This window comes from Hypanus sabinus, chromosome 15, assembly GCF_030144855.1.
Source record: "Hypanus sabinus isolate sHypSab1 chromosome 15, sHypSab1.hap1, whole genome shotgun sequence".
Taxonomy (NCBI): domain Eukaryota; kingdom Metazoa; phylum Chordata; class Chondrichthyes; order Myliobatiformes; family Dasyatidae; genus Hypanus; species Hypanus sabinus.
The window spans coordinates 57,616,064-57,642,146 of record NC_082720.1 but is presented as its reverse complement, the minus strand read 5'-3'; the positions used below and the strand labels follow the sequence as shown (position 1 = coordinate 57,642,146).

The 26,083-nt window shown below is 41.5% G+C and overlaps 4 protein-coding genes across 4 annotated transcripts in view; all 4 read right to left on the bottom strand.

Moving 5' to 3' along the window:
• Positions 1 to 7,731, bottom strand: part of LOC132405255 (uncharacterized) — a 103,727-nt gene extending 95,996 nt beyond the window's left edge. The window contains exons 1-2 of the mRNA XM_059989939.1: positions 5,240 to 7,731; positions 1,190 to 3,599 (exon numbers count right to left, since the gene is read on the bottom strand). Coding sequence (XP_059845922.1) covers positions 1,190 to 3,599; positions 5,240 to 7,690 — 4,861 coding nt within the window. The 5' untranslated portion in view covers positions 7,691 to 7,731. The remainder of the gene's footprint in view (positions 1 to 1,189; positions 3,600 to 5,239) is intronic.
• A 2,971-nt stretch (positions 7,732 to 10,702) lies between these two features.
• LOC132405254 (protocadherin-10-like) lies at positions 10,703 to 13,571 on the bottom strand. The gene has a single exon (XM_059989938.1). It carries the CDS (start codon positions 13,193 to 13,195, stop codon positions 10,703 to 10,705), a length of 2,493 nt encoding a protein of 830 aa, XP_059845921.1. The 5' UTR covers positions 13,196 to 13,571.
• A 4,829-nt stretch (positions 13,572 to 18,400) lies between these two features.
• On the bottom strand, positions 18,401 to 20,863 carry LOC132405253 (protocadherin-10-like). Its single transcript, XM_059989937.1, has one exon. The coding sequence runs from the start codon at positions 20,861 to 20,863 to the stop codon at positions 18,401 to 18,403; it is 2,463 nt and encodes an 820-aa protein (XP_059845920.1).
• A 196-nt stretch (positions 20,864 to 21,059) lies between these two features.
• On the bottom strand, positions 21,060 to 24,694 carry LOC132405252 (protocadherin-10-like). The gene is made up of 3 exons (XM_059989936.1): positions 24,606 to 24,694; positions 22,136 to 24,506; positions 21,060 to 21,242 (listed from the first exon to the last, which is right to left on the bottom strand). Exons 1-3 carry the CDS (start codon positions 24,692 to 24,694, stop codon positions 21,060 to 21,062), a joined length of 2,643 nt encoding a protein of 880 aa, XP_059845919.1.
• Positions 24,695 to 26,083: the final 1,389 nt, after the last annotated feature.

The window sequence follows — 26,083 nt, the reverse complement described above, 5'->3', positions numbered from 1 at the left end:
GCCAATCGTCACACTAGCATTTCTTAAAGCTGGTTCAATTGTGTATATTTAAAGGTGTGCAATAATAAATTAAACATATATTTAATTTCACTATTTTAGATTGTTTTATACCAATATTAAATTCTACAGTAAAATTTGCAAGTAGAGAATTTGTAATTAGGTCTTGATCAAGAATTATATTTCACTGAATGCTTAATCAGTTCCATTTGGCAGAACCAATCCTGTTTATCGTTCTTTATTTAACGTTTAACTTTCTTAAATAATTTGAACATAATGTCATAGCACTTTTGGCATTTGAACACTGCGTATCAAATGGTTGAGATGTAAAGAGAAAACAATGATTTGACAATTTCAATATTTTCTTGATCAGGGTGAGAGGTGAATAATGTTCAAAAGGTAGTGAGGCTAGGGGAAACAAATATTTACAATTGCGATGGTACCTCGCACACGGCCTTTGCACTCTTAAAGGACGAATTTTAAAGGGAATTTGATGCGCTTGTTTTCTCAATACCCACTTTATTAGATTCCTCCTGTACCTAAAAAAGGGGCCACCAGGTGCATGTTCGTGATCTTCTGCTGCAGTGGCCCAGCCACTTCAAGGTTAATTTTCTGCATTAGGTTGAACATTTTCTTTCCGCTGCTACTTTTTGGTGGACTTTCTAAGAACTACTACTTTCTAACCCATTAAAAAAATATGTTATGTAGTTTTAGAAGCATCTATCAATTGATGTACACCCTTTCAGAATAGATCACTAACACTTATTTTGCTTCCACACAATTCCCATTATATTATATTAAAACGTCATATTATTATATATTATGACGATACTGCAATATGTAAGCCATAGTTGAATAAAACATGACATTTCAAAATGTCTCCCTAGAAATATTAACCTAAAACCAAAATTTGTGACATCAGTATCATGGGTGGAGCAATAATATTAATTTCGGTTAACTTCCCCAGGACCTCTGATCCACGAAAATTTCGCTGACAATATATCCAGGACTATTTTTGTGCTTTATCAGTATATCCTCAATGGTAACATTTTCTAACTCCTATATGAAACGAAATGTTAAAGCACTGTAAGCGCAAAAAAGGCAAATGAATCATTTGCAGAGCAGCTGTTCCTGAAATAACGACGCCAAATTCAGATGACATGAACTAAATGTATTCAGTAAAAATTTGTACTTCCAATCGAGACCGATGAGGTGTTCTTCTCGCTAACGAAATGCAACCTCACCTCATTTAAAGTATTCCTGTACTGCGCAGACTTGGAGGTTTGTAAAGTATCGCCATTTCCCAGAATGCCACCAGGAGTAAAATCCTTACGCATAGCTCCGCTGCTGGAAAACCTGAAATCCCTCTTCACAGAATGTGAACTTGAGCATGAATCGTAGCGGAAACTCTGAGACAGTGGATCACCCCCAAATACCTCAACGTAGTTTGGTGGTATCTGGAGGGTTCTATTACCTCTTTGGAATCCATGTAGTGAATTTCTTACTGTAAAACAACCACATGCGCCAAGAGAAGAGGATCTATGAACCTTAACGGCGAGAATAATCAAAATCACCAGGAACACAGAGGAGGTGACCCCTAAAGCAATTACGAGGTAAAAGCTGGTATCAGAAGCAAACCCTGGATCCTCAGACAAACCGTTCAGATCCGACAACAGTTGTGCATCACTTCCAACTAAAGACAAAATGATAGTCACTGTGGCCGTCAGTGGCGGTGATCCATCGTCCTTAACACAGATGACCAGCCTTTGTTTGGCGGCGTCATTCTTACTAATACTGCGTATTGTCCAGATTTCCCCCGTGTCCGGTGAAATGGTGAAGAGACCGACCTCAGTAGCTCGGAGAATCTGGTAGGTAAGGCGAGCATTCTGGCCAGTGTCACTGTCGGTAGCAGAAACCTTCGTAACCAGGTAACCTGGTTCTGCGAGCCTGGATATGGTCTCTGACACAGTGGAGCCAAATTCGGGTAAAGGTTGCACGATTACTGGGGCATTGTCATTCTGATCCAAGATAATTACATCCACTGAGGCATTTCCAGAAAGTGGTGGGGAACCAGAATCCCGCGCCTGAACCAGGATCTGAAAGTGTTTGAGATTCTCGAAGTCGAAACTTCTCTGCGAAAACATGACACCGCTGAGGGAGTTAATCGAGACATATGCAGACACTGACATGCCCTGAATCTGACTCTCCAAAATAAAGTATGACACATCGGCGTTCCTATTTAAATCTTGATCGAAAGCAGTTACAGTGAAAATGGATGTACCTATGGCGTTATTCTCCATCACATAAGCTGTATATACAGGCTGTGTAAACTGGGGTGAGTTATCATTTATATCCGAGACCTCCACCAAGATCGTTCTGTTGGATGTGAGAGGAGGAACCCCAGCGTCGGTGCACACGACAGTTACATTGTAGGCTGATACATGTTCACGATCCAGTCTCTCCTGGGTAACCAGACTGTAATAGTTACGTGAGGATAACTGTAGTTTAAACGGAAGTTCCTTTGTGATTTCGCAGTCCAGGTCCCCGTTCTCAACTGAATCCTTGTCCGTTGAACTGATGAGAGCCACTACAGTTCCCTGGAGTGAATCTTCGCGGATTGGACTGAAGGAAGATGTCAATGTAATCACAGGAGCGTTGTCATTCATATCAACAATGTTAACCACCACGTGACAATATACAGGAGTTGCGTAAGGACCCTGATCTTTTGCTTGGACATTTATCTCAAATACTCTATTTTCCTCGTAGTCCAAATTATTCTTAATTCTGATTTCGCCAGATTTGGAATCCAGCCCAAACATTTCACGAACTCTATTTGAAGTATGACTACTAAACGAGTACAATACCTGCCCATTGACTCCAGCATCCAAATCGGTGGCATGTAATTTAATCACTAATGTTCCTTTGGGTGTATTCTCTCGTAAACTGATCCTGTAGGCAGGTTGCGGGAAAATAGGAGCGTTGTCATTGGCATCCTCAACAACGATCAATATCTCAGCAGTGCCAGATCTCTCAGGAACCCCTCCATCCTTAGCTATCAACACCAACCTGTGGGTACTTTCCTTTTCTCTGTCCAGCTGTCTTTCCAACACTAAAACCGGTAGTTTTTCGCCGCCAACGCGCTTCTGAACATCGAGTGTGAAATAAAGATTTTCTACTAACTGATAGCTTTGTACAGAGTTGGATCCAACGTCCGGGTCCTGGGCGCACTCCAGAGCGAAGTGGGTTCCAGGAGCAGCGACCTCTGATATCTCCATACTAAAGCGGCTGTCTGGAAATCTCGGGGCATTGTCATTTACGTCCAAAACGTCCACTTGAAAATGATACACACTTACAGGATTCTGTATCACTGCTTCCACCGATAACGTGCAAGCGAGGTTCCGTTCACACAACTGTTCCCTGTCGATTTTTTCCCTCACAAATAAAACCCCATTGTCCACATTTACATCAAAATACCGCTTGCTAGGTCCAGGCATAATTTGAAAGCCGCGAGCCGAAAGTTCCTTTATATTCAAATTCAGGTCCTCTGCAATGTTCCCTACAAAGGCACCGGCATTCAATTCTTCAGGAATCGAATAACGTATCTGTCCAGAAATTACTTGCCAGGAAGGGATAATGAAAAATAAAAATTTCCATTTCATTAGCAAATATAACTTATAATATTCCATTTGCAACACAAAGCATTTCCAGGGATTGAGAACAACACAGCGCCGTTGAATAATTCCTGCTAAAAAGGTTAAATCATGTTTCCATTTTGAAAAATACAGCGGAATTGTATAAAACTATACGTACTGCTTATAAAATTCTGCGTTACGATTTCCCACAAATCTTCTTCTTTCTTCTAATTTCGCCTACAGATGATTGTAAAGAACCTAATGTAGGGAGAGCTCAGTCCATGATACACGGTATCTACTCGTACATAATGGCGGAAGGGGAGGGTAGGGCGACAAGGATCTCCAGTCACATTAGATCCGCTCATTGGCTAACGAGGCGGACAGAAGTTCAGCCAATCGTCACACTAGCATTTCTTAAAGCTAGTGCAATGTGGTATATTTAAAGGTGCACAATAATAAATCTAACAAATATTTAATTCCACTATTTTAGATTATTTTACACCAATATTAAATTCTAAAGTACATTTTGCACGTAGATTATTTGTAATTCAGTCTTGATCAAGAATTATATTTCACTGAATGCTTAATCAGTTTTATTCGCCAAAACCATCCTTACTTATCGTTCCGTATTTAACATTTAACTTTCTTAAACAACTTGAACATCATCTCATAGTACTTTTGGCATTACAGCACTGCGTAAATATCAAATGACTGAGGTGAAAAGGGAAAACAATGATTTGACAATTTGAATATTTTCTGGAGGAGGCGAGAGGAGCATAATGTTCAATAGTTAGTGAGGGTCGGGCGAACAATCGCTTACAATTGCGATGGTACCTCGCATACGGCCTTTAAAGGACGAATTTTAAATGTAATTGGATGCGCTTATGTTATTAACGGCCACTTTATTAGATTCCTCCTGTATCTAATAAAATGGCCAGTAGGTTCATGTCTGTGATCTTCTGTTGCTGTAGTCCAGGCACTTCAAGGTAAATTTTCTGCATTAGGTTCAACATTTACTTTCTGCTGCTACTTTTTGGTGGACTTTCTAAGAATTACTACTTTCCAACGCATTAAAAAAGGATTACATTACGTAGCTTTGGAAGCATTTAACAATACTTTCAGAATAGATCACTAGCACATATTTTGCTTATACACAATCCCCATTATATTTTATTAAAATGTCATGTTTTTATATATTATAACGCTATGGCAATATATAAACCAATTGACTGTTGATTTGAGTTAGTTGAATAAACCATGCCATTTCACAATGTCTCCGTAGAAATATTAACCCAACACCCAAAACATGTGACATGCATTTCCTTTAATTTCCCCTGGTCCTGTGATCCAAGAAAATCTCGCTGACAATAAATCCCGGACTATTTTTGTGCTTTGTTCGTATATCTTCAATGGTAAACGTTTTCTAACTCCCATATGCAAAGAAATGTTAAAACACTATAAACTTACAAAAAGGCAAATGAGTCATTTGCAGGGCAGCTGTTCCAGAAATAACAATCGCAAATTCAGATTACTAAATATATTTAGTAATCATTAGTACTTCCAATCGAGACCAATGAGGTGTTCTTCTCGCTAACGAAATGCAACCTCACCTCATTTAAAGTATTCCTGTATTGCGCAGACTTGGAAGTTTGAAAAGTATCGCCATTTCCCAGAATGCCACCCGGAGTAAAATCCTTACGCGTAGATCTGCTGCTGGACAACCTGAAATCCCTCTTCACAGAATGTGAACTTGAGCATGAATTGTAGCGGAAACTCTGAGAAAGTGGATCACCCCCAAACACTTCAACGTAGTTTGGTGGTATCTGGAGGGTTCTTTTGCCTCTTTGAAATCCATGTAACGAGTTTCTTACAGTAAAACAACCACATGCGCCAAGAGAAGAGGATCTATGAACCATAACGGCGAGAATAATCAAAATCACCAGAAACACGGAAGAGGTGACCCCTAAGGCTATTACGAGGTAAAAGCTGGTATCAGAAGCAAACCCTGGATCCGCAGACAAACCGTTCAGCTCCGACAACAGTTGCCCATCATTTCCAACTAAAGACAGAATGATTGTCACTGTGGCCGTCAGTGGCGGTGATCCATCGTCCTTAACACAGATGACCAGCCTTTGTTTGGCGGCGTCATTCTTACTAATACTGCGTATTGTCCAGATTTCTCCCGTGTCCGGTGAAATGGTGAAGAGACCGACCTCAGTAGCTTGGAGAATCTGGTAGGTAAGGCGAGCATTCTGGCCAGAGTCACCGTCGGTAGCAGAAACCTTCGTAACTAAGTAACCTGGTTCTGCGAGCCTGGATATGGTCTCTGACACAGTGGAGCCAAATTCGGGTAAAGGTTGCACGATTACTGGGGCATTGTCATTCTGATCCAAGATAATTATATCCACTGAGGCATTTCCAGAAAGTGGTGGGGAACCAGAATCCCGCGTCTGAACCAGGATCTGAAAGTGTTTGAGATTCTCGAAGTCGAAACTTCTCTGCGAAAATATGACACCGCTGAGGGAGTTAATCGAGACATATGCAGACACTGACATGCCCTGAATCTGACTCTCCAAAATAAAGTATGACACATCGGCGTTCCTATTTAAATCTTGATCGAAAGCAGTTACAGTGAAAATGGATGCACCTATGGCGTTATTCTCCATCACATAAGCTGTATATACAGGCTGTGTAAACTGGGGTGGGTTGTCATTTATATCCGAGACCTCCACCAGGATCGTTTTGTTGGATGTGAGAGGAGGAACCCCAGCGTCGGTGCACACGACAGTTACATTGTAGGCTGATACTTGTTCACGATCCAGTCTCTCCTGGGCAATCAGACTGTAATAGTTTCGTGAGGAGGACTCTAGTTTAAAGGGAAGTTCCTTTGTGATTTCGCAATCCAGGTCCCCGTTTTTAGCCGAGTCCTTGTCCGTTGTACTAATCAGAGCCACCACAGTCCCCGGTGGGGAATCTTCGCCGATTGGACTGAATAAAGATGTCAGTGTAATCACAGGAGCGTTGTCGTTCACATCAACAATTTTGACCACCACGTGACAGTATACAGGAGTTGCGTGAGGACCCTGATCTTTTGCTTGAACATTAATCTCAAAAACACTATTTTTCTCGTAGTCCAAATTATTCTTAATTCTGATTTCGCCAGTTTTGGAATCTAGCTGAAATATTTCACGAACTCTGCTCGAGGTATGACTGCCAAACGAATACACTACCTTGCCATTGAGATCAGCGTCCGGATCTGAAGCATCCAGCTTTATGACTAATGTTCCTTTCGGTGCATTCTCCCACAAACTGACCCTGTAGACGGACTGGGAGAAAACGGGCGCGTTATCATTGGCATCCTCGACAACGATCAGTATCTCAGCAGAGCCGGATTTCCGAGGAATCCCTCCATCGTTAGCTATCAACACCAACTTGTGAGCACTTTCCTTTTCTCTGTCCAGCGATCTCTCCAAGATTAAAACCGGTACCTTTCCGTCGCCACCCAGCGTCTCGACATCGAGGGAAAAATAGCCGTTCTCTATCAGCTGGTAGCTTTGCACTGAGTTGGTTCCAATGTCCGTGTCCTGTGCGCATTCCAGAGCGAATCGAGTTCCTGGAGCAGCAACCTCTAAAATTTCCAAACGGAATTCGCTCTCTGGGAATTTCGGGGCATTATCATTTACGTCCAGAATGTCCACTTGAAAATGATAGACATTTAAAGGATTTTCAATCACCGCTTGTAAAGATAACGTGCAAGCGAGGCTCTGCTCGCACAACTGTTCTCTGTCTATTTTTTCTTTCACAAGTAAAACCCCATTGTCTAAATTTACATCTATATACTGTTTGCCAGGTCCAGGCATAATTTGAAAGCTGCGAACCGAGAGTTGCTTTACATTTAAATTCAGGTCCTCTGCGATGTTCCCAACAAAGGCACCGGCATTCAATTCTTCAGGAATCGCATAATGTATTCGTGCAGAAATTATTTGCCAGGAAGGAATTATGAAGCATAAAAGTTTCCATTTCATTAGCAAACAGAATTTATAAAGTCCCATTTCCAGCATAAAGCATTTCAAACAATTGAGAACAACGTTGCACCGTTCAATAATTCCTGCCAAAAAGAGCAAATCATGGTTCCATTTTGACAAATACAGCCGAATTTCATAAAACCATACATACTGCTCAAAAATTCTGTGTTTGGATTTCCGACAAACCTTCTTATTTCTTCTAATTTCGCCAACAGATGATTGTAAAGAACCGAATGTAACGACAGGCAGTTCTATCCATGATGCACGGCATCTACTCGTACACAATGGCGGAAGGGGAGGGTCGTACAGCAAGGATCTCCAGGCACATTACAATCGCTCATTGGCTCATGAAGCTGACTTACGTTCAGCCAATCACCACACTAAGCATTTCTTAAAGCTGGACTGTATTCCCAATACTTGGCGCCATTGTCTACATTTAAAGGTGTACAATATAAAATCTAATAAACATTTAAATTCATTGTTTTACATTCTATTAACAGCAATATTAAATTCTACCGTAAATTTTGCACAGAGATCATTTGTAATTCAGACCTGATCAAGAGTTATACATCGCTGAAGACTAAGTCGGGTTTAATTCGCCAACACATGTCGGAACTGTCATTTAATATTTAGCATTTAACTTGTTTTAAATAAACTGAACATTATTTCATGTTACTTTCAGCAATACAGCAATGTGTAAATATTATTGAAGTGAAAACAGAGAAAAAAAGACAATTTCAATCCCTTCTTGAGGTAGGAGGGAAAAGAATAATATTCAGAAAGTAGCCAATCAAATGGAGGCAGTCATTTACAGCTATGACGGTGCCTCTGCATTCTTAAAGGACGAATTTTAACTGAATCTGGATGTGCTTATACACTCAGAGGCAACTTTATTATATTCCTGCTGTAAAGTGGCCAATGAGTGTATGTTCCTGGAGTTCTACTAAAAAGTATTCCACCCATTTCAAGGCTCGACGTGTTCTGCATGTAGTGATGCTCTTCTACACAGCACTGTTGCAATTAGTGATTATTTTAGTTACCCGTCTCCTTGTTGTCAGTCTGGCCATTCTCCACTGACCTTTCTCATTAACAATGCCTCTTTAGTCACAGAATTGCCGCTCTCCGGATGTTTTATTTGTTTTTCGTACCCTTCTCTGTAAACACCAGAGAAATTGCCAGGAGATAAACAGTTTCTGAGATGTTCACACCACCCCGTCTAGAACTAACTATCATTCCACAGTCAAAGTCACTTAGGTCTCTGTTCTTCCTTACTCTGATATTTTGTCTAAATAATAACTGAACCTTTTGACAATATCTGTATACTACTTTTAAGCATTCAATAGATATTTTCGAGTGTTGACTGGTAGCCTAGTAGATAAAGCATCAGATCTAGTGATCTGAAAGTTACTGGTTCGAGCCTCAGCTGAGGCAGCACATTGTGTCCTTGAGCAAGGCACTTGACAACACATTGCTCTGTGACGACACCGGTGCCAAGCTGCTTGAGTCCTAGTGCCCTTCTCTTGAACAACATCGGTGGCATGGAGAGGGAAAGGCTTGCAGCTTGGGCAACTGCCGGTCTCCCATGCAACCCTGCCCAGGCCTGCGCCCTGGAAACCTTCCAAGTCGCAAATCTATGGTCTCACGAGACTAACGGATGCCTATAAAAATATATTTTCGTTAACGAGCATCAGTACAGTTGTACCTAATAAAATGGCCACAGAATGTAAACATAATGATGAAGGGAATAGTTTTCTCTGTAAAGAACAATGCCGAATTTAAATTGTTGAACTTTCATAGATTTCATATTCTACCGTTGTTCTGTCTGCTCCCTGTGGGATGACAAGATCCCCTGGCATAACTTTGAAGAACAGGGGAGTTGGGCTCCCTGCCCTGGTCAATCCTTATTAACCTTCTACTGGGATACTTTAAATAACTTTTCCGCCTTTATTCCACTTTAAAGCTTATGGTAACCGTATGCACATTGACTGACATTTTCCCATTTAGCAATTATAAGTACAATTGGATATGAAGTGTTCGGGAGAGTTTTAACTGAGGCGCGTTAAATCATAGGAGACTCAGGTAATATAGACCCTGTTGGATAAGGGTGTTTAAAGCTGGGTGGTGGTGCCGGGGTGGGAGGAAGCAGCGGTTGGGAGTGATAGATTGCAGAATTCGTCAGAAAGGTTACAGGATACGTGAGAGAATTTTTTAAATATTTTGTATGGGCCCTGAACTCATTGCTGAAAGTGGGTTAGATGCAGGACCCTGGTTACATGGCCAAACTCTTCCTTGAAGAGCATAACACTAATGACAATGTATTAAATGTTTGACGGCAATAGCGGATTGGATGTCCTTCTCAATCCCCACGTATCAATGGGCTACGATACCCCTTCCGTTTCGGACGTATTTTATTAATAATAACACGAAATCAAAAGTTAGTTCTTTTACAGGTTTGCGACTGTAATCCCTCATCCCCTCCACACCGAACCAACGTCACGATCAACTTATAAACACAAGACATACTGCAGATGCTGGAAATTCAGAGCATCATACAAAAATGTTAGAGTAACTCAGCAAATCAGGCAGTATCTCCGGAGAAGAATAAATAGACGGCGTTTCCGGCTGAGATCCATCCTCGGGAGTGGATGGGGGGGAGGTGGGGGTGAGTGTGAATGCTAGAATAAGGTGGTGTGGTGAGCGGAAGGAGTGCAAGCTGGTAGTTGATAGTTGGAGAAAGGACTGGGGAAGAAGGAACCTGACAGGAGGGAAGTGTGCACCGCGGGAGAAAGGGAAGGAGTTTTGTGTCACGATTTAACAGGATTTGATCCGGACCTTGATGGAAATACTCGGATATCGTACGATATCCTGGACAGCTGGGTTCAATACAATTGGACAGCAAAGTGGTAGTCATAACAATTATTTAACCGTATATTGATGTAAACACCTATTGGATACGACACTTCTGATTCTGTCTGCGCTGGATCAATAGCACAATAAGCTAAATAAAATCTGTTAACTCCCTGATGCCAATCCCCTTCCAGATTTGAGTTAACCAAACAAGCCTCTCCTACCAAACAAGCCTCTCACCTCAGAATGAGCAGGGTTCCCATAATTTGTGAATAATGAAGTTTCTGCCTTCACAACAACTTCACCAGCCGCTTTGTTACCTCCCTTTGATGAACCATTGGTTTTGGGGAACATGAAGTCTCCCTTTGTCGAACGTGCCATGGAACACATCTCATACCGATAACTTTGTGACAGCGGATCGCCTCCAAATACTTCAACATAGTTCGGAGGAATGTGGAGGCTGCGGCTGGCTTTCTGAATTCCATTCAGTGATCGTTTTGTACGTAAGCAACAACACGGGCCCAGTACACAGTGGTCCTCAAATACATTTCTGCTTTTGTGAAATTTAACAGCTAGTAAAATCAAAATAGCCAGAAAAATAGTTGAAGTTATTGCTAATGAAATCACTAAGAAAAGGCTGGTTACAGAAGCAAAGTTAGGCCCTTGCGGCAAAATATTTTTGTCGGAAAGCAATGGTTGTTCCCCATCTCTCAAAGTCAAAATAATAGTTATAGAAGCAGAAAGTGCAGGTGTCCCATTGTCATTCACTTGGACAACCAATTTTTGTTTGGATGCATCGTTCTTTGTAATAGCACGAGTTGTCCATATTTCTCCCGTCCCCTCTGAAATAGTAAAAAGTGCGAAGTCAGTAGCCTGGAGGATCCGATAGCAGAGGCGAGCATTTTGTCCCGAGTCGGCATCTGTAGCCGTAACTTTGGTTACCGGATAGCCTGCTTCAGCGAATCGGGATACGACCTCCGTTGTCGCTGGCCCTAATGGATGAACGATCACTGGGGCGTTATCATTTTGGTCAAGGATGATGACGTCTACGGAGACATTACTGGAAAGCGATGGGACTCCGTGGTCACGTGCCCGAACCTGAATCTGAAAGGTTTTTAACTCTTCATAGTCAAATGATCGGTAAGTATATATAATCCCAGTCTCCGAATTAATATAGATATAATTGTTCACTAACTGCCCCTCTACCCAACTGTCCAGAATATTGTACGATATCCGAGCATTTTCATCCAGGTCCGGATCAAATGCTGTCATGGAGAATATGGAGGCACCAATATCATTGTTCTCCATCACGGAGGCTGTGAACACAGGTTTCGAAAATTGTGGAGAGTTGTCATTTCTGTCTGAAACCTCAATTGGAATGGTTTTGCTAGTGGTGAGAAGCGGACTTCCGCCGTCACTGCAGGCAACGGTTACGTTGTGCATGGAGGCCGATTCTCGGTCCAGCAAATCGCGTGTAAGTAATCTTAAGTGCTTCTTTGAGGAGGAATCCAATATGAAAGGCACTTTATTTACGACTTGACACCGGAGTTCCGCATTCTCGCCGGAATCTCTATCAGACGCACTTATTAGAGCGACTACAGTTCCAGGCGGCGAGTTCTCGGGAATTGGGCTTGACAAAGATGTTAGGGTAACCTCAGGCGAGTTATCATTTACATCTAAAATAGTCAACAAAATGTGACTGTACACGGCAGTAGCGTAACTACCCTTGTCCTTAGCTTGTATTATAATATCATATACATTATTTTCTTCGTAATCTAAATTCCTATTAAGTTTTATTTCACCAGTTTGAGGATCTAAGTTAAAAATTTCACGAACCCTGGCAGAGGTATGACTACTGAAAGAAAATAGAATCTCTCCGTTTGAACCATCATCCAAATCAGTGGCATTTACTTGCAGTACTATTGTCCCTTTGGCCACATTTTCTAACAAACTAGCCTTGTATACCGACTGAGAGAAAATCGGCGTATTATCGTTAGCATCTTCCACTGCGATGTTTATTTCGGTACTGCCCGACCTTTCGGGGATCCCGCCATCTTTGGCCAAGAGCAGTAGCTTGTGGGCCGAACGCGTCTCCCTGTCCAAGGGCTGTTGCAGCACTAAAACTGGCAATTTCCAGTCTGCGATACCAGCTTCAATGTTTAATGCAAAGAAATCATTTGCCACCAGCTGGTAGGTTTGAATGGAGTTAGTTCCAATATCCGGATCGTGAGCGGACTCGAGGGGGAAGCGAGCCCCCGGCACGGTAAGCTCAGATATTTCAATCCGAAACAGGCTCTTTGGAAAACTGGGATAATTGTCATTAATATCCAGAATATCCACTTCGATTTGATACAGACTGAGAGGATTGTCAAGCACGGCCTCCAACGACAGAACGCAAGCAAGGCTTGGACCACAGAGCTCCTCCCTGTCAATTTTTTCCTTTACTAATAAAATCCCACTGTTTATATCTGCCTCCAAATACTGCTTTCTTTCACCTGGCACAAGACGGAAATTACGAGCCGCGAGCTGTTTAACGTCTAAACCCAAATCGTCTGCAATATTCCCAACAAAGGCGCCTCGCTGCAATTCCTCGGGAATCGAATAATGAATTTCTGCGAAAACTAGCTCCCAGGCGATAAACATGTAACACAACAGTTCCCTTTTTAAGAAACAAAATAGTTTATAACATTTCATCGCCGGTGTTAAACATTCCAATGGCTTCCGTGCGATACCCGTGGCTTTCGGTTTATTCCCGTGATAAAAAGATGTATACCTTCAGAAGAAAGGCTTCCTTGTAAAAAAGAGTATCTTCTCTTTCGATAAGAAGTCTCGATTATTTGATGAGTTTCTCCAGTTGGATGCTAAAATCCACGAAAGATGGGCTGAAGGAAACGGCTGCAACCCAAGGCAGCTCGCTATCCAATTTACATTGTCTCGTCTTCATATGCAATGGTGCAAGAAAAAGGACAGTCAGGATCTCCAGTCAGATAACAACTGCTGATTGGTAGGTCATTTTTAACCAATTAGAATACAGTTTGTTTCTTAAAGCAAGACTGTCTTATTAAAGCGATTTAGCCTTCATTTATTGTTGCACAATCAAAATATATTCATACACTTTAACCTTCAATATTTCAGTTTTTCTTTAAGAAATATTTGCAATATATTCAAAGTTTCCCTATTCAGGAAACGCATCGAGAAGAGCACATATATATGAAGAAGAGCATGCACTATATTTCCCTATCCCACATTTCGGCTGAACAAATGTAATTTTGGTGCAATTATTTGTGAAATATATTTTACTACCTTTAAATGCCTTGGTCATGTGCACTCTCAGTAGTAGCAAACAATTCAGAACTTATCTATTAGGAAGCAACACTACACAGTGGATTAGCATAAACTTGCTTTAACTTTTACCATTCGGTCCAAATCCTCTTCGGGATCAAAGCACAAGGTGATTTACCGTGTCTATCAATGTTTTTTTTTCCCAAATTAAAACAGAATTATCCAACGGCACCTATATATTCTATATAGATGCATTGATGCAGCGAGTATTTGCAGATGTCAGAAATCTCAGGAAAGTACAAATTCTCCCAATTGCACATGAATGCTTATTAGCGCGCGAAATTTAGTTACTCTCTCTCGTTTCCAGATTGTCCTTTTGGTAATTCAAATCTATATAATTTTTTTTCAAAAGTCATGGGCGAAACTTCATTTAGTTTTGTTTGGGCTGCACGTACAGTGTCAATATAATTCAATGCACGAAAATTCTCCTCCTGGTGTAGCTGCGTTGTAAAGAGAATTGCTCATAACAAGGGTGAGAAGACCATAAGACATAGGAGCAGAATTAGGCCATCTGGCCTATCGAGTCTGTTCTGCCATTCAATCATGGCTGATCCTTCTTTCTTCTCCTCCTCAACCACAGTGCCCGGCCAACTCCCCGCAATCTTTGATGCCGTGTCCAATCAAGAACCTATCAATCTCTGCTTCAAATACAACCAACGATCTGGCCTGCACAGCAGCACGTGGCAACAAATTCAGCAAATACACCATCCCTTGGCTAGCGAAATTCTTCCGCATCTCTGTTTTGAAAGGGCGTCCCTCTAACCTAAGGCTGTGCCCTCTTGTCCTAGACTCTCTCACAATGGGAAATATCCTTTTCACATCTACTCTGTTTTGGACTTTCAACATTCGAAACGTTTCAATGAGATCTCCCCTCATTCTTCTGAAGTCCAGCGAGTACAGACCAACAGCAATTAAACGTTCCTCGTATGATAAACTTTTCATTCCTGAAATCATCTTTGTGAACCTTCTCTGGACGTTCTCCAATGCCAGCACAACTTTTCTAAGATGAGGGGCCCAAAACTGTTCACAATACTCAATGTGAGCCCTCACCATTGACTTATAAAGGCTCTTGTATTCTAGATCTAGATCTAGATGAATGCTAACATGGCATTTGCCTTTCTGACCACCAACTCAACCTGCAAGTTAACCATTAGGGTGTTCTACATAAGGCTCCCAGGACCTCTTGCAACTCAGATTATTGGATTTTTTCCCTGCTTAGAAAACAGTTATTATTATTGCCCATGTTAGTTTAGTTTAGTATTTTTTTTCAATATATATTTTTTCTCATATATAATTTCAATTTTTTTTTTCTTTTTTCGATGATTATTTTTGTTTTTTTTCATATATATTTATATAGACTTGATTGATTTATGTACCTTTTGTTGATGGATGTTTTAATAGGATATTATTATCCTATTACTAATGTAGTCTCAAGTTTATTGAATTTGTAATCTATTCATTATTATGTGTTGTTTTTTTTATATATATGAAATTTAATAAAAAGATTGAAAAAGAAAGAATACAGTTCGCACATTTATTTCTACTACCAAAGTGCATGGCCATGCATTTTGTATTTCATTTGACACTTTTTGGCCCATTCTCCTAACCTGTCTAACTCCTTCTGCATTCCACCTGTTTCATCAACACTGCCTGTCATTCCACCAACCTTTGTATCATTTGCAAACTTAGCAACAAAGCCATTTATTATGTCATTTAAATCATTTATATACAGCATACAAAGTAGTGGTCCCAACACTGATCCCTGTGGAACACCACTAGTCACTGGCATCCAAACAGAAAAGGATCCCTTTTTTCCAACTCGCTGCCTCCTACTAGTCAGCCAATGCTCTAACCATGTTAGTAAATTTCCTGTAATACCATGGGCTGTTAAGTTGCTAAGCAGCCACGTGTGGCACTTCGATAAAGGCCTTCTGAAAGACGAAATATACAACATCACTGTTTCCCCTTTATCTACCGAACATCCCTTTTATATATCCAGATGCTCTTCATTGACTACAGTTCATAATTCAACACTGCATCTCCAAGATTTAGGCCTCAACACCTTCCTGGATACCCACTTTCCTCTATTGCAAATCCCAACAGGTACGATTGGCAACAGCCTCTCCTCCACAATCACCAAATGCACAGGTGCAGCATCAGACTGAGTGGTCACCCTCTGCTCTACTCGCTTTAGATCTTCGATTGTGTGACTAAGTACAGCTCTAATGCAATATTTAAGCTTGTTGAGGACAGCCCTGTTGTTGGCCGAAGCAAAGGTGGTAACGAATCGGCATATAGGAGGGAGGTTGAAAATATGGTTGAATGGCTGATAACCTCTCACTCAATGTTAGCAAAACCAAAGAGCTGATTATCGACTACAGGAGGAAGATAGAGCAGGCCCATTGCCAATCCCCTTTAGGAGATCGGAGGTAACTTTGAATTTCTAAATAACTTTAAGTTACTAACATATCATATTATCTGTCCTGGGACCAGCACCTACGTGACATCAAAAAGAGTGCACCGCAGCGCCTCTACTTTCTTAGAAATTTTCGTAGATTCGGCTTCAGTTTGTGCAACTTTGTCTAAAAAAATGACAAATTTCTATAGATGCACAGAGGAAAGCACCCTGGCTGGTCGCATCAAGGCCTGGTATGAAAACAGCAATGCCCGGAACGAAAAAAGGCTACAGAATGTGATGGATACAGCCCAGCCCATCACAGGCAAAGCTCTGCCCAGCATTGACCATATCTACAAGAAGCATTGTCACATGAAAGCAGCACCTATCATCAACAACTCTCATTCAGGCCATGCTGTCTTCTCACTACTACAATCGTTCTGAAAGTGTAGAAGCCCAAGATCGCATACCACCAGGTTCAGGAACATATATTACCCTACAATCATCAGGCTCTGGAGCCTGCATGGATAATTTCGTTCACCTTAACGATTTCTCTACCTGCAGACTCGCTTTGAAGAACTCCACAACTTATGTTGACAGTATTATTTACTTATCTATTCGCACATTTTGCATATTGGTTGTTTGCCAGTTTTTGTTTTGGTGAATTCTATTGGATTTCTTTGCTTTCCTGTAAATGCCCGCAAGAAAATGAATCTCAGGGTAGTCTATGGTGACCTATAGGTACTTCAATAATAAATTTACTTTGACTTTTGAGGAAATCAAGGCATGTGAGGATTCCGTGTGTAAGTGATTTTCAGGTATAGGGATGATCTTTTTGAATGTTTCAGCGGGCACAAGAACCTCACTGGCCCAAGGTAAACAAAGAAGCTGCTGGAGGAGCTCAGTGCATCAAGCAGTGTCTACGGATGCAGAGGGTCCTCTACGTTTCAGTCACCGCCCCGTTATCAAGACCGTAAAGGGAAGCGAGGCAGGATAAAGTGGTGAAGTCTAGACCTGAACCAGGACTGAGTGTGTAAAGGGGAGAGACAGTCTAAAGAGGTGAGTGAGAACATTGAGGGAGGATCTAATGTAATGAGCTAGATATAGGATTGGAAGTGTTGACAGATAAAGTGGTGATGAGTGGGATGGGATGAACGGAGATAGTGGAGGAGGCCGAAAAGTGATATGTGGACACAAATGACTGTCGAGTATTGAATCTGATAAGAAATGAAGATAGCGATAGTCCACTCTCGAATGGCCTATTGTTACACTGTTGTGGTGCTCTTATGTTCTTGCGTAACATCGATATAATTATTCATATTTACGCTAATAGGTAAATTTGCCCGATTGAGTCCTCTCCAGTCAGTCCATGCGTTTTATATAATTAATTCATTGCACAGTTTCACCTTCATAACTGTGTTTTCAATCTTAATACAACGTGGTTCCTTACTTCACTCGTTTCCATTTAGAGCGCTCGACCCCGTTACTATTAAGCGCATACATAGTTTTGGCACGTTGATGACGCTATATCCTCAAAAAAAAAAAAAGAAATGTTACCTATCAAGCTAAACAACACGTTTTAATATATTATATAGTGCTAACAAGTGCTCGTTAAGATTGTTTTATATCAACCCAGATGAAGAATGTACCTGCCATCACATTCAAGTCTGACCGATGGGTGAACATCTATTCTCTATCTGATTGCAATGAAGTTTTATCTTACACGTGCAACGAACTGATGTCACCTACAACATACAATTATACGACCAATTAATTGCCAAGTAGGAGAAATTGCAAAAACAACCAACGAATTACATTAATTGTTAACGTCGCATCAATCAGAAGGGTGCCACGTGAAGAGTGAAGTTTACTTTACACAGGTCGATTGAGAAAAGCGCAAAGGAGACATGAGAGACTGCAAATGCTGGAACTCTGGAGCAACATACAAAAAGCCAGAAGTGTTCAGTGTGTCAGGTTTGATATCAAATAGCCCCTATGAAGGGTCTCGATTCCATTTCCCTTCAAAGATGCTGCCTGACTCGCTGACTTCTTCAAGCATTTTATCTGTTGCTTATAAAAATCTTAAAGTGCAAGTTAAGGGTTATTTATCTGCAACAATACACCGTAGTTATGTGCATTTATGGACCGGCCAATTTACACAATCATCTCACCTTTTGAACGTTGCTACAATGGTTAGAATATAATGATTGAGACTGTTCGTTACTGCACGCAATTGCACTCCTGGCTTCACCTCGGTACCCGCTGGAGTACGACAACTCTCCCTTTGTCGAATTGGAAGTGGAACAGGTGCCATAACGGAAACTTTGAGAAAGAGGATCACCCCCAAATACTTCAACGTAATTCGGTGGTATCTGAAGAGTTCTCCTACTCTTTTGGAAGCCCTTGAACGAGGTCCTCGTTGGAAAACAACAGCATGTATCCAGGGAACATGCATAACCGCCAAACCCAGTTCTGTTTCTGTACACTGTAATGACAAGACCAATTAAAATAACAAAGAAAGTGGATGAGATTATCCCTAAAGCTATAATTAAGTAGAATGTTATGTCACTGGTCAATCCAGCATCTTCAGATGAATCTTCCACACGCGAGAGAATTTCCATATCGTCTTCCACCACCGACAAGATAAGAGTCATTGTTGCAGAAAGTGACGGCGTCCCGTTATCATTTACCACAGCAATCAGCCTTTGCTTGTTTGCGTCTTTCCTCGTAAATTTGCGAATTGTCCATATTTCTCCCGTATCGGGTGAGATGGTGAAAAGTCCTGGGTCAGTGGACTGTAGAATCCGGTAAGAGAGACGTGCATTCTGGCCCGAGTCAGAATCAGTTGCTGTAAGCTTTGTCACCAGGTAGCCTGGCTCTGCGAAGCGGGATACTGTTTCAAATGCCGTTGAGCCGTGTTCTGTGGCCGGGTGCACAATCACCGGGGCGTTGTCATTCTGGTCAAGGATAATTACATCCACCGAAGCGGTGGCAATATGTGGCGGGTCTCCAGAATCCCTGGCCTGGACTTTGATCTGAAAGCTTTTGAGATACTCGTAATCAAAAGCCCTTTGAGCGAATATAACCCCGTTCTTGGAGTTGACACTGACGTAAGTGGACAAAGGCTCACTCAGAGATTGCTTCTCCAGAATTGAGTAAAATACCTGGGAGTTCTGGCTCATGTCTGGGTCAACCGCTGTCACTGTGATGATTGACGCCCCTATGACGTTGTTCTCCATCACGTAAACTGTATAGGATGACTGCGTAAAGTGTGGCGCGTTGTCATTTATATCCGAAACTTCCACTGTAATTGTTTTTCTGGATGCGAGAGGAGGAGAGCCCAAGTCACTGCACATGACAGAAACGTCATAACTGGAAGTATTTTCTCTATCCAGCAAATTCTCAGTAAGTAATCTGTAATAATTCCTCAAGGACGAATCCAGTATAAAGGGTAATCCGTCTGTAATTTCACACTCTATCTGCCCATCTGCACCCGAGTCTTGGTCGGACACACCAATCAGAGCAACCACAGTCCCAGGTGGTGAATCTTCACGAACGGGGCTGAATAAAGTGGTTAACTTTACCTCAGGGGCGTTATCGTTGACATCGATAATATTAACCACAAGGTGACAGTATCCAGCATTTGCATTAGTACCCTGGTCCAGTGCCTGCACGTTGATTTCAAATGTACTGTATTCCTCATAGTCCAGATTGCCTTTCACTCTGATATCCCCTGCTCTGGAGTCCACAGAAAACAATTTACGGATTTTAGCTGTATTCTGACTACTGAATGAGTATGATATGTCTCCATTAGAGCCAATATCTAGATCAGTGGCATTTAATCTGATAACTAGTGTCCCTTTGGGTACATTTTCTGGCAGATTAATTCTGTAAACGGAATTTGGGAAGACGGGCGCGTTGTCGTTTTCGTCCTGCACTGCAATAATTATATCAGCACCGCCAGTCTGAGCAGGAATACCGCCGTCTTTGGCAAGCAATCCCAATTTATGTGTCGCTTGCTTTTCCCGATCCAAAGGCCGTTCCAACACTAATATTGGCAACTTACCGGTTCCACCGTGCGAGTCAATATTTAACACGAAATACTCGTTAGCAGTTAGCTGGTAGGTTTGCAGGGAATTGGTTCCGACATCCGGATCGTGTGCACACTCCAGGGGAAACTGCGCTCCCGGTGCAGCAAGCTCGGAGATTTTAAGGTGAAGTTGGTTATTTGGGAAACTGGGAGAATTGTCGTTTATATCAAGAACCGACACTTCGATGTGATACACAGTCAATGGATTTTCGACTACAGCCTCCAAAGACAACGTGCACGCGAGGCTCGTTCCACATAACTGCTCCCTGTCGATTTTCTCTTTAACAGACATAATCCCATTGTCTAAATTTACCTCCAAATACTGTTTCCGGGAACCAGGTACGATCTGAAAATTGCGAGCTGAGAGCTCCCTTGCACGTAGACCCAGATCGTCTGCGATATTTCCAACAAAGGCGCCCACTTGTAGTTCTTCAGAGATCGAATAACGAATCTGTCCAGAAGCCGCAGCCCATTCGAAGAAGACACAATACAGCAATTGCCAGTTTAGCCTCCAAAATATTTGATAATATCCCATCGCAGGTACAAAACATTCCAATTATTTCCGCGCTACACGGCGCAGTTGGTTCAGCCCTCCACATTAATTTCTTGATAAATCATGTCCTTGGTGAGCAAACGTTACAAAACACTTAGTTGTACACAAATAAAAAAAAAGACAAAGTGGGTTTGCGAACCTTTGAGATTCCTTCCGGCAACCCTTGTTTTTCTGAAGCTCACGGGTAGCGGAATAAACCAAGCAAGCTCTCGGCAGTCCGCCATTCAGGTTTCAACTGCATCTGATCGTCTGTGATGGTGGACCGGGAGGGAAGGGGGCAGTCAAGATCGCCAGTAACATCGCTGCTTTTGATTGGCGGATGGAGTCCCTTACGTTCAGCCAATCCCTGCACTGAACGTTTCTTAAAGCCGCAACGTCGTATCAGATTATTTGGATAAATTTAACTTTTTTAGCTGTGCAGTTAAAAATCAAATATTTCTATCCCATTATTATTACAATTTTATTTTGTCAAATTATTTCTGGAAATTGTTGTTGACGCATATATTTAGTAATTTTTCACATTCGCTGTAAAATATACGTATATTTAGCTTTATTTAACTTATCATAATAAACTGGAACCTAACAGGGGTTAAGGGCGGCAGGTAGCGTAGCGGTTAGTCAAGCTATCTCAGAGCCAGAGTTTCTAGTTCAATTCCCACTTCTTACTGTAAGGAGTATGCACCTTCTCCCGTGAATGTGAGTTTCCTCTGACTGTTCCATTTTCCTCATGCCCAGTCTAAAGGCGTACGGGACAGTAGGTTAATTGGTCACATGAGTGTAAGAGGGCTCATTGGCAAACAAGTATGCAAACAACTTCAGAGAAGTACAAAAACAAGCAGTATCAGAAATAATAACTGAACTACATCATACGGTCACTGCATTTCATTGTGATCACAGAGGAAATAATCTTTGGATTTAAACTTTATGTACTCATGACAGTCGTTGATTCTGTTGCACTCATAAAATTTAGCTACTCCTGTCCTGAATATGATTAATAACACAGCATACCCAGACCTTTAGTGAAGATAGTTGCAAAGGTTCAATTTGTGGGTGGGGAAGGGTATCCATGTTTTTGTTTCTGTGATCAGATTCCTACCCTAATCTTAAAAAAGGAAACTGGAATGTTCAGAAGTAATAGAAATATTCATAAAAGTTGAATAACGTGATTGAAAATTGACTCACATCCAGCGAGCCTCAAACACATCCAAACCAAACCAACTGAGTACATCTTATTGATTTTAAGAAGTGCCTCACCTCGTTATTTATAGTGCTGCTGTAATTGTCTATATTCACACGTTCAGGCTTTTGTTTCCTGAAAGCCTCATTTTGTAGATAATCATTGCCTGTGGATTTCCCACATGCCTTGACATCCGTCGACGGCAAAGTTGAACAGGACTCGTAACGAAAACGTTGAGAGAGTGGGTCGCCCCCGAATACCTCTACGTAATTTGGAGGTATCTGTAGGCTTCGACTGGCCTTTTGAATTCCATTCAGAGAATTTCTTGATCCAAGGCAGCAACAGGAACAGTGATGTCCTCCAGATCCTTGCCTGTTTCTATAAACCTTAACAGCAAGGATAAGTAAAATAACAAAGAAAATTGTAGATGTTATCCCAAACGTTATGACCAAAGAAAAACCAAGATCGTGTGTGAACCCTAGATTGTTAGGTAAACCATTGGCACTCGAGAACTTTTCACTGTCAGCCCCGACTACAGTTAATGCTATGGTCACAGAAGATGAAAGTGAAGGAGTTCCATTATCTTTGACCACAATGACTAGTCGTTGATTAAGGGCATCCTTGCTTGTGATCCGGCGTATAGTCCAAATTTCACCAGACTCTGGTGAAATAGTAAAAAGATCATGATGGGTGGCTTGAAAAATCTGGAAATACAGAAAGGCATTTTGACCACTGTCAGCATCAGTGGCTGATATCTTGGAAACGAGTGTTCCTGGTTCTGAGAACAGAGATATTGTTTCTATTCTGTATTCGGGCAGAGGATTCACAATCACTGGGGCATTGTCATTCTGATCGAGGATAACAATGTCCACTGAAACGTTGCTGCTTAGTGGTGGGACTCCAGAATCCAGCACCTGAACCTGGATCTGGAACTTCTTCAGCTGTTCGTAGTCAAACGATCTCTGAGCAAATATGACGCCACTATCTGAATTAACAGAGACATAAGAACTTTCTTGGGGGTTCCGATATTGAGACTCTAAAATAGAAAATTTCAGTCTGGAATTTTGCCCTACGTCTGGATCGACAGCACTTAAATGGAATATAGAAGCACCAATCACATTATTCTCCATGACACTCGCGGTGTACGCGGGTTGCGTAAATCTTGGCGCATTATCATTTACATCTGAAACCTCCAAACTAATGGTTTCCTGAGATGTGAGAGGAAGGATTCCGGCATCGGTACATGTTATTGTAATATTATACCTGGAGGCGCTTTCGCGATCCAACGGTTGGCTAATAAGCATCCCGTAATAATTCGTCAAAGATGAATCGAGTCGAAAGGGCAGTTTGCTTGAAATTTGACACTGTACTTGCCCGTTTTGTCCCGAGTCCTTGTCTGTTACGCTGAAGAGAACTACTACAGTCCCATTGGGGACATTTTCCAAAACGTTACTGGATAGGGATGTGAGTGTTATCTCAGGTGCGTTATCATTGACATCGATAATATTCAGCAACACGTCACAATACACGGCCATTGAGTTTAAGCCCATGTCCTTTGCCTGTATGCTAATCCCCATTGAGGTACTTACTTCATAATCCAAATTTTCTTTCAATGTAATTTCACCAGTTTTGGAATTAATATCAAGAAATTTACGGACTCTGGCAGAATTATGGCTGCTGAACGAGTACATAATCTCTCCGTTGGGACCATCGTCCATGTCAGTGGCGTTTAATTTGATAATAAGTGTCCCTTTGGGTGCAGACTCTAATAGGCTAACTTTATAAGCTGACTGAGGAAAAACAGGCACGTTATCGTTTGCATCCTTCACCGTGATGGTAACCTGAAGGGTGCCTGACCTTAAAGGGATACCGCCATCCTCTGCTATCAAAACTAATTTGTGGACCGATTCTTTTTCTCTGTCCAAGGGGCGCTGCAACACTAATACTGGTAACATTTCATTCCCACTGCGCACTTGCACATCCAAAAAGAAACATTCGTTCGGATGCAGCTTGTACGTTTGCAAGGAATTGGACCCGGCGTCCGCATCATGCGCGGACTCGAGAAGGAAACGCGACCCCGGTGTAGCCAGCTCGGAGACCTCAAGCCGCATTACGCTCTCGGGGAAAATGGGAGCATTGTCATTTACATCGAGGATCTCCACTGAAACCTGGTACAGCTTTAGGGGATTTTCGAGCAAAACATCTAAGGATAACACACAAAACAGACTCGACTCACACAGCTGCTCTCTGTCAATTTTTTCCTTCATAAATAAATGTCCATTTTTCAAATTGATATCCATATACGATTTCTTGGGACCGGACACGATCCGAGCACCTCTTGTCGAAAGCTGTTTTACATTCAAACCAAAATCGTCTGCGAGGTTCCCAACAAAGGCGCCCTGCTGCAGTTCTTCAGGAATCGAATAATGAATCGTCCCCAAAACTATACTCCACGAATAAAGCACGCAATATAGTAACTGACATTTTAGCAGCCAATATATATTATACCGCATTTCCAGTGTAAACCATTCCAACGTTTGTTAGTACCTGACGCCACCATTACTCGTCCCTTTATTCAGATTTTTATAAACCATGATATTCGACTCTCCTGCCGGATCATAAATCGCACAGTTCATTTCGTCCTCATCTTCAGCTTTTGTTCAGTTTCCAATGGATTCTCACAATAAAATCATACGAGGCAGCTGACCAGCCAATTTTTTTCACCGCTTCTGATCTCACGTAAGGGAGGGTGGGTAATGCTAGACGGCAGTCCGGATCTCCAAAAGACATCTTAGCTTCTGATTGGTGAACACAAGCGTACTGATATTCAGCGAATCATGAAGCACACCAGTTCTTAAAGCCGCGTTGTCCTAAATGAGCACAGAATGATATTTATCGTTGCACAGTTTAAATTTATATTTGAGGCTTTTTTCCCCAGTAGTCCGCACGTTTTGGCCTGTTGTGTAAACAATCTGGAATTGATTCACAATTAACAGCCTCAAGGTCCTCAACAGAAAAAAAATGCTCAAAATAAATAAATCGTAGTTATGAAACAAATGAAATGGCTTGACTTAATCTTAAAATTTCTTTCATTATCTGGGTATAGAATAATTAATCCCACGTTGGATTATAAAATCAAACTTCAAAGTAAATTTATTATCAAAATATGAACCTGTCGCCATATGCTGCTCTGCAATTCGTTTTCTTGCAGGCATATACAGTAGAACAAAGAAATACAACAGAATCCATCAAAAACTAGGTGCAAAGGCTGACAAATAGCCAATGTGATAACTTGGTTGTCAATCTATCTGCTGTTACATATTGCTGTTGGAATAATGAATTTTATCCCATCATCCCGTAAAAATAAACTAATCAGTGCTATTGTCTTTCCTATGTTTTATACCCCCAATATGTAAATTACCGTTTAATTCAGGGGCTAAAGAGCTAATGATAAAGTCCAAAGCCCGTTGTACAAGCACTAACCACTAAAATAGGCAATCGTATTTGTTAATGGAGGATTTAATGCTTTACCCAGATTAGCTAGGTCCTTCAAGGTCCAGAAATGGCTATCAGGTTAATATTATATAAGGTATGACCTTCCATAGCTTAGAAAGAAGAGATGGAACGTCATTCTCAATTTGCCATATTTATTCTTTTCATACTGACATCCTTTTCATGAATTCATTTTTGTAACTCATGTTCGTGGAGATATTCAGTTCTTGTACCATCTTAGTGATACATATCCATAAGATTAGTTTATTCACATTAAGATACCGTTCTACGATAATTACTGATGTTTCATAAGGCAACGGTCAGGCCGTTCGTGGAGAGTTGCAAGCAATCCTTGGCCCCTTATATATGAAGGGATGTGCTGGAATAGGAGAGAGTCCACAGAAGGTTCATAATACTGATCTCTGGATAAAGGGGTGAAAGTATGTGCAGCGTTTGATGGATCCTGGTTTGTACTCGCTAGAGTTCAGAAGAATGAGGGGGGAGCTAGTTGAAACCTATCGAATAGTGAAAGG

What these genes read in the sequence shown, in the direction of transcription:
- LOC132405252 (XM_059989936.1), bottom strand. Translation starts at nt 24,694, where the DNA reads ATGAACTGTGCGATTTATGATCCGGCAGGAGAGTCGAATATCATGGTT. An exon ending in ACGAGTAATGGTGGCGTCAG is followed by an intron (nt 24,507 to 24,605) that starts GTACTAACAAAC and finishes TTATTCGTGGAG; the next exon opens with TATAGTTTTGGGGACGATTC. An exon ending in GCAGCACTATAAATAACGAG is followed by an intron (nt 21,243 to 22,135) that starts GTGAGGCACTTC and finishes TGCGGCTTTAAG; the next exon opens with AAACGTTCAGTGCAGGGATT.
- LOC132405253 (XM_059989937.1), bottom strand. Translation starts at nt 20,863, where the DNA reads ATGGGATATTATCAAATATTTTGGAGGCTAAACTGGCAATTGCTGTAT.
- LOC132405254 (XM_059989938.1), bottom strand. Translation starts at nt 13,195, where the DNA reads ATGAAATGTTATAAACTATTTTGTTTCTTAAAAAGGGAACTGTTGTGT.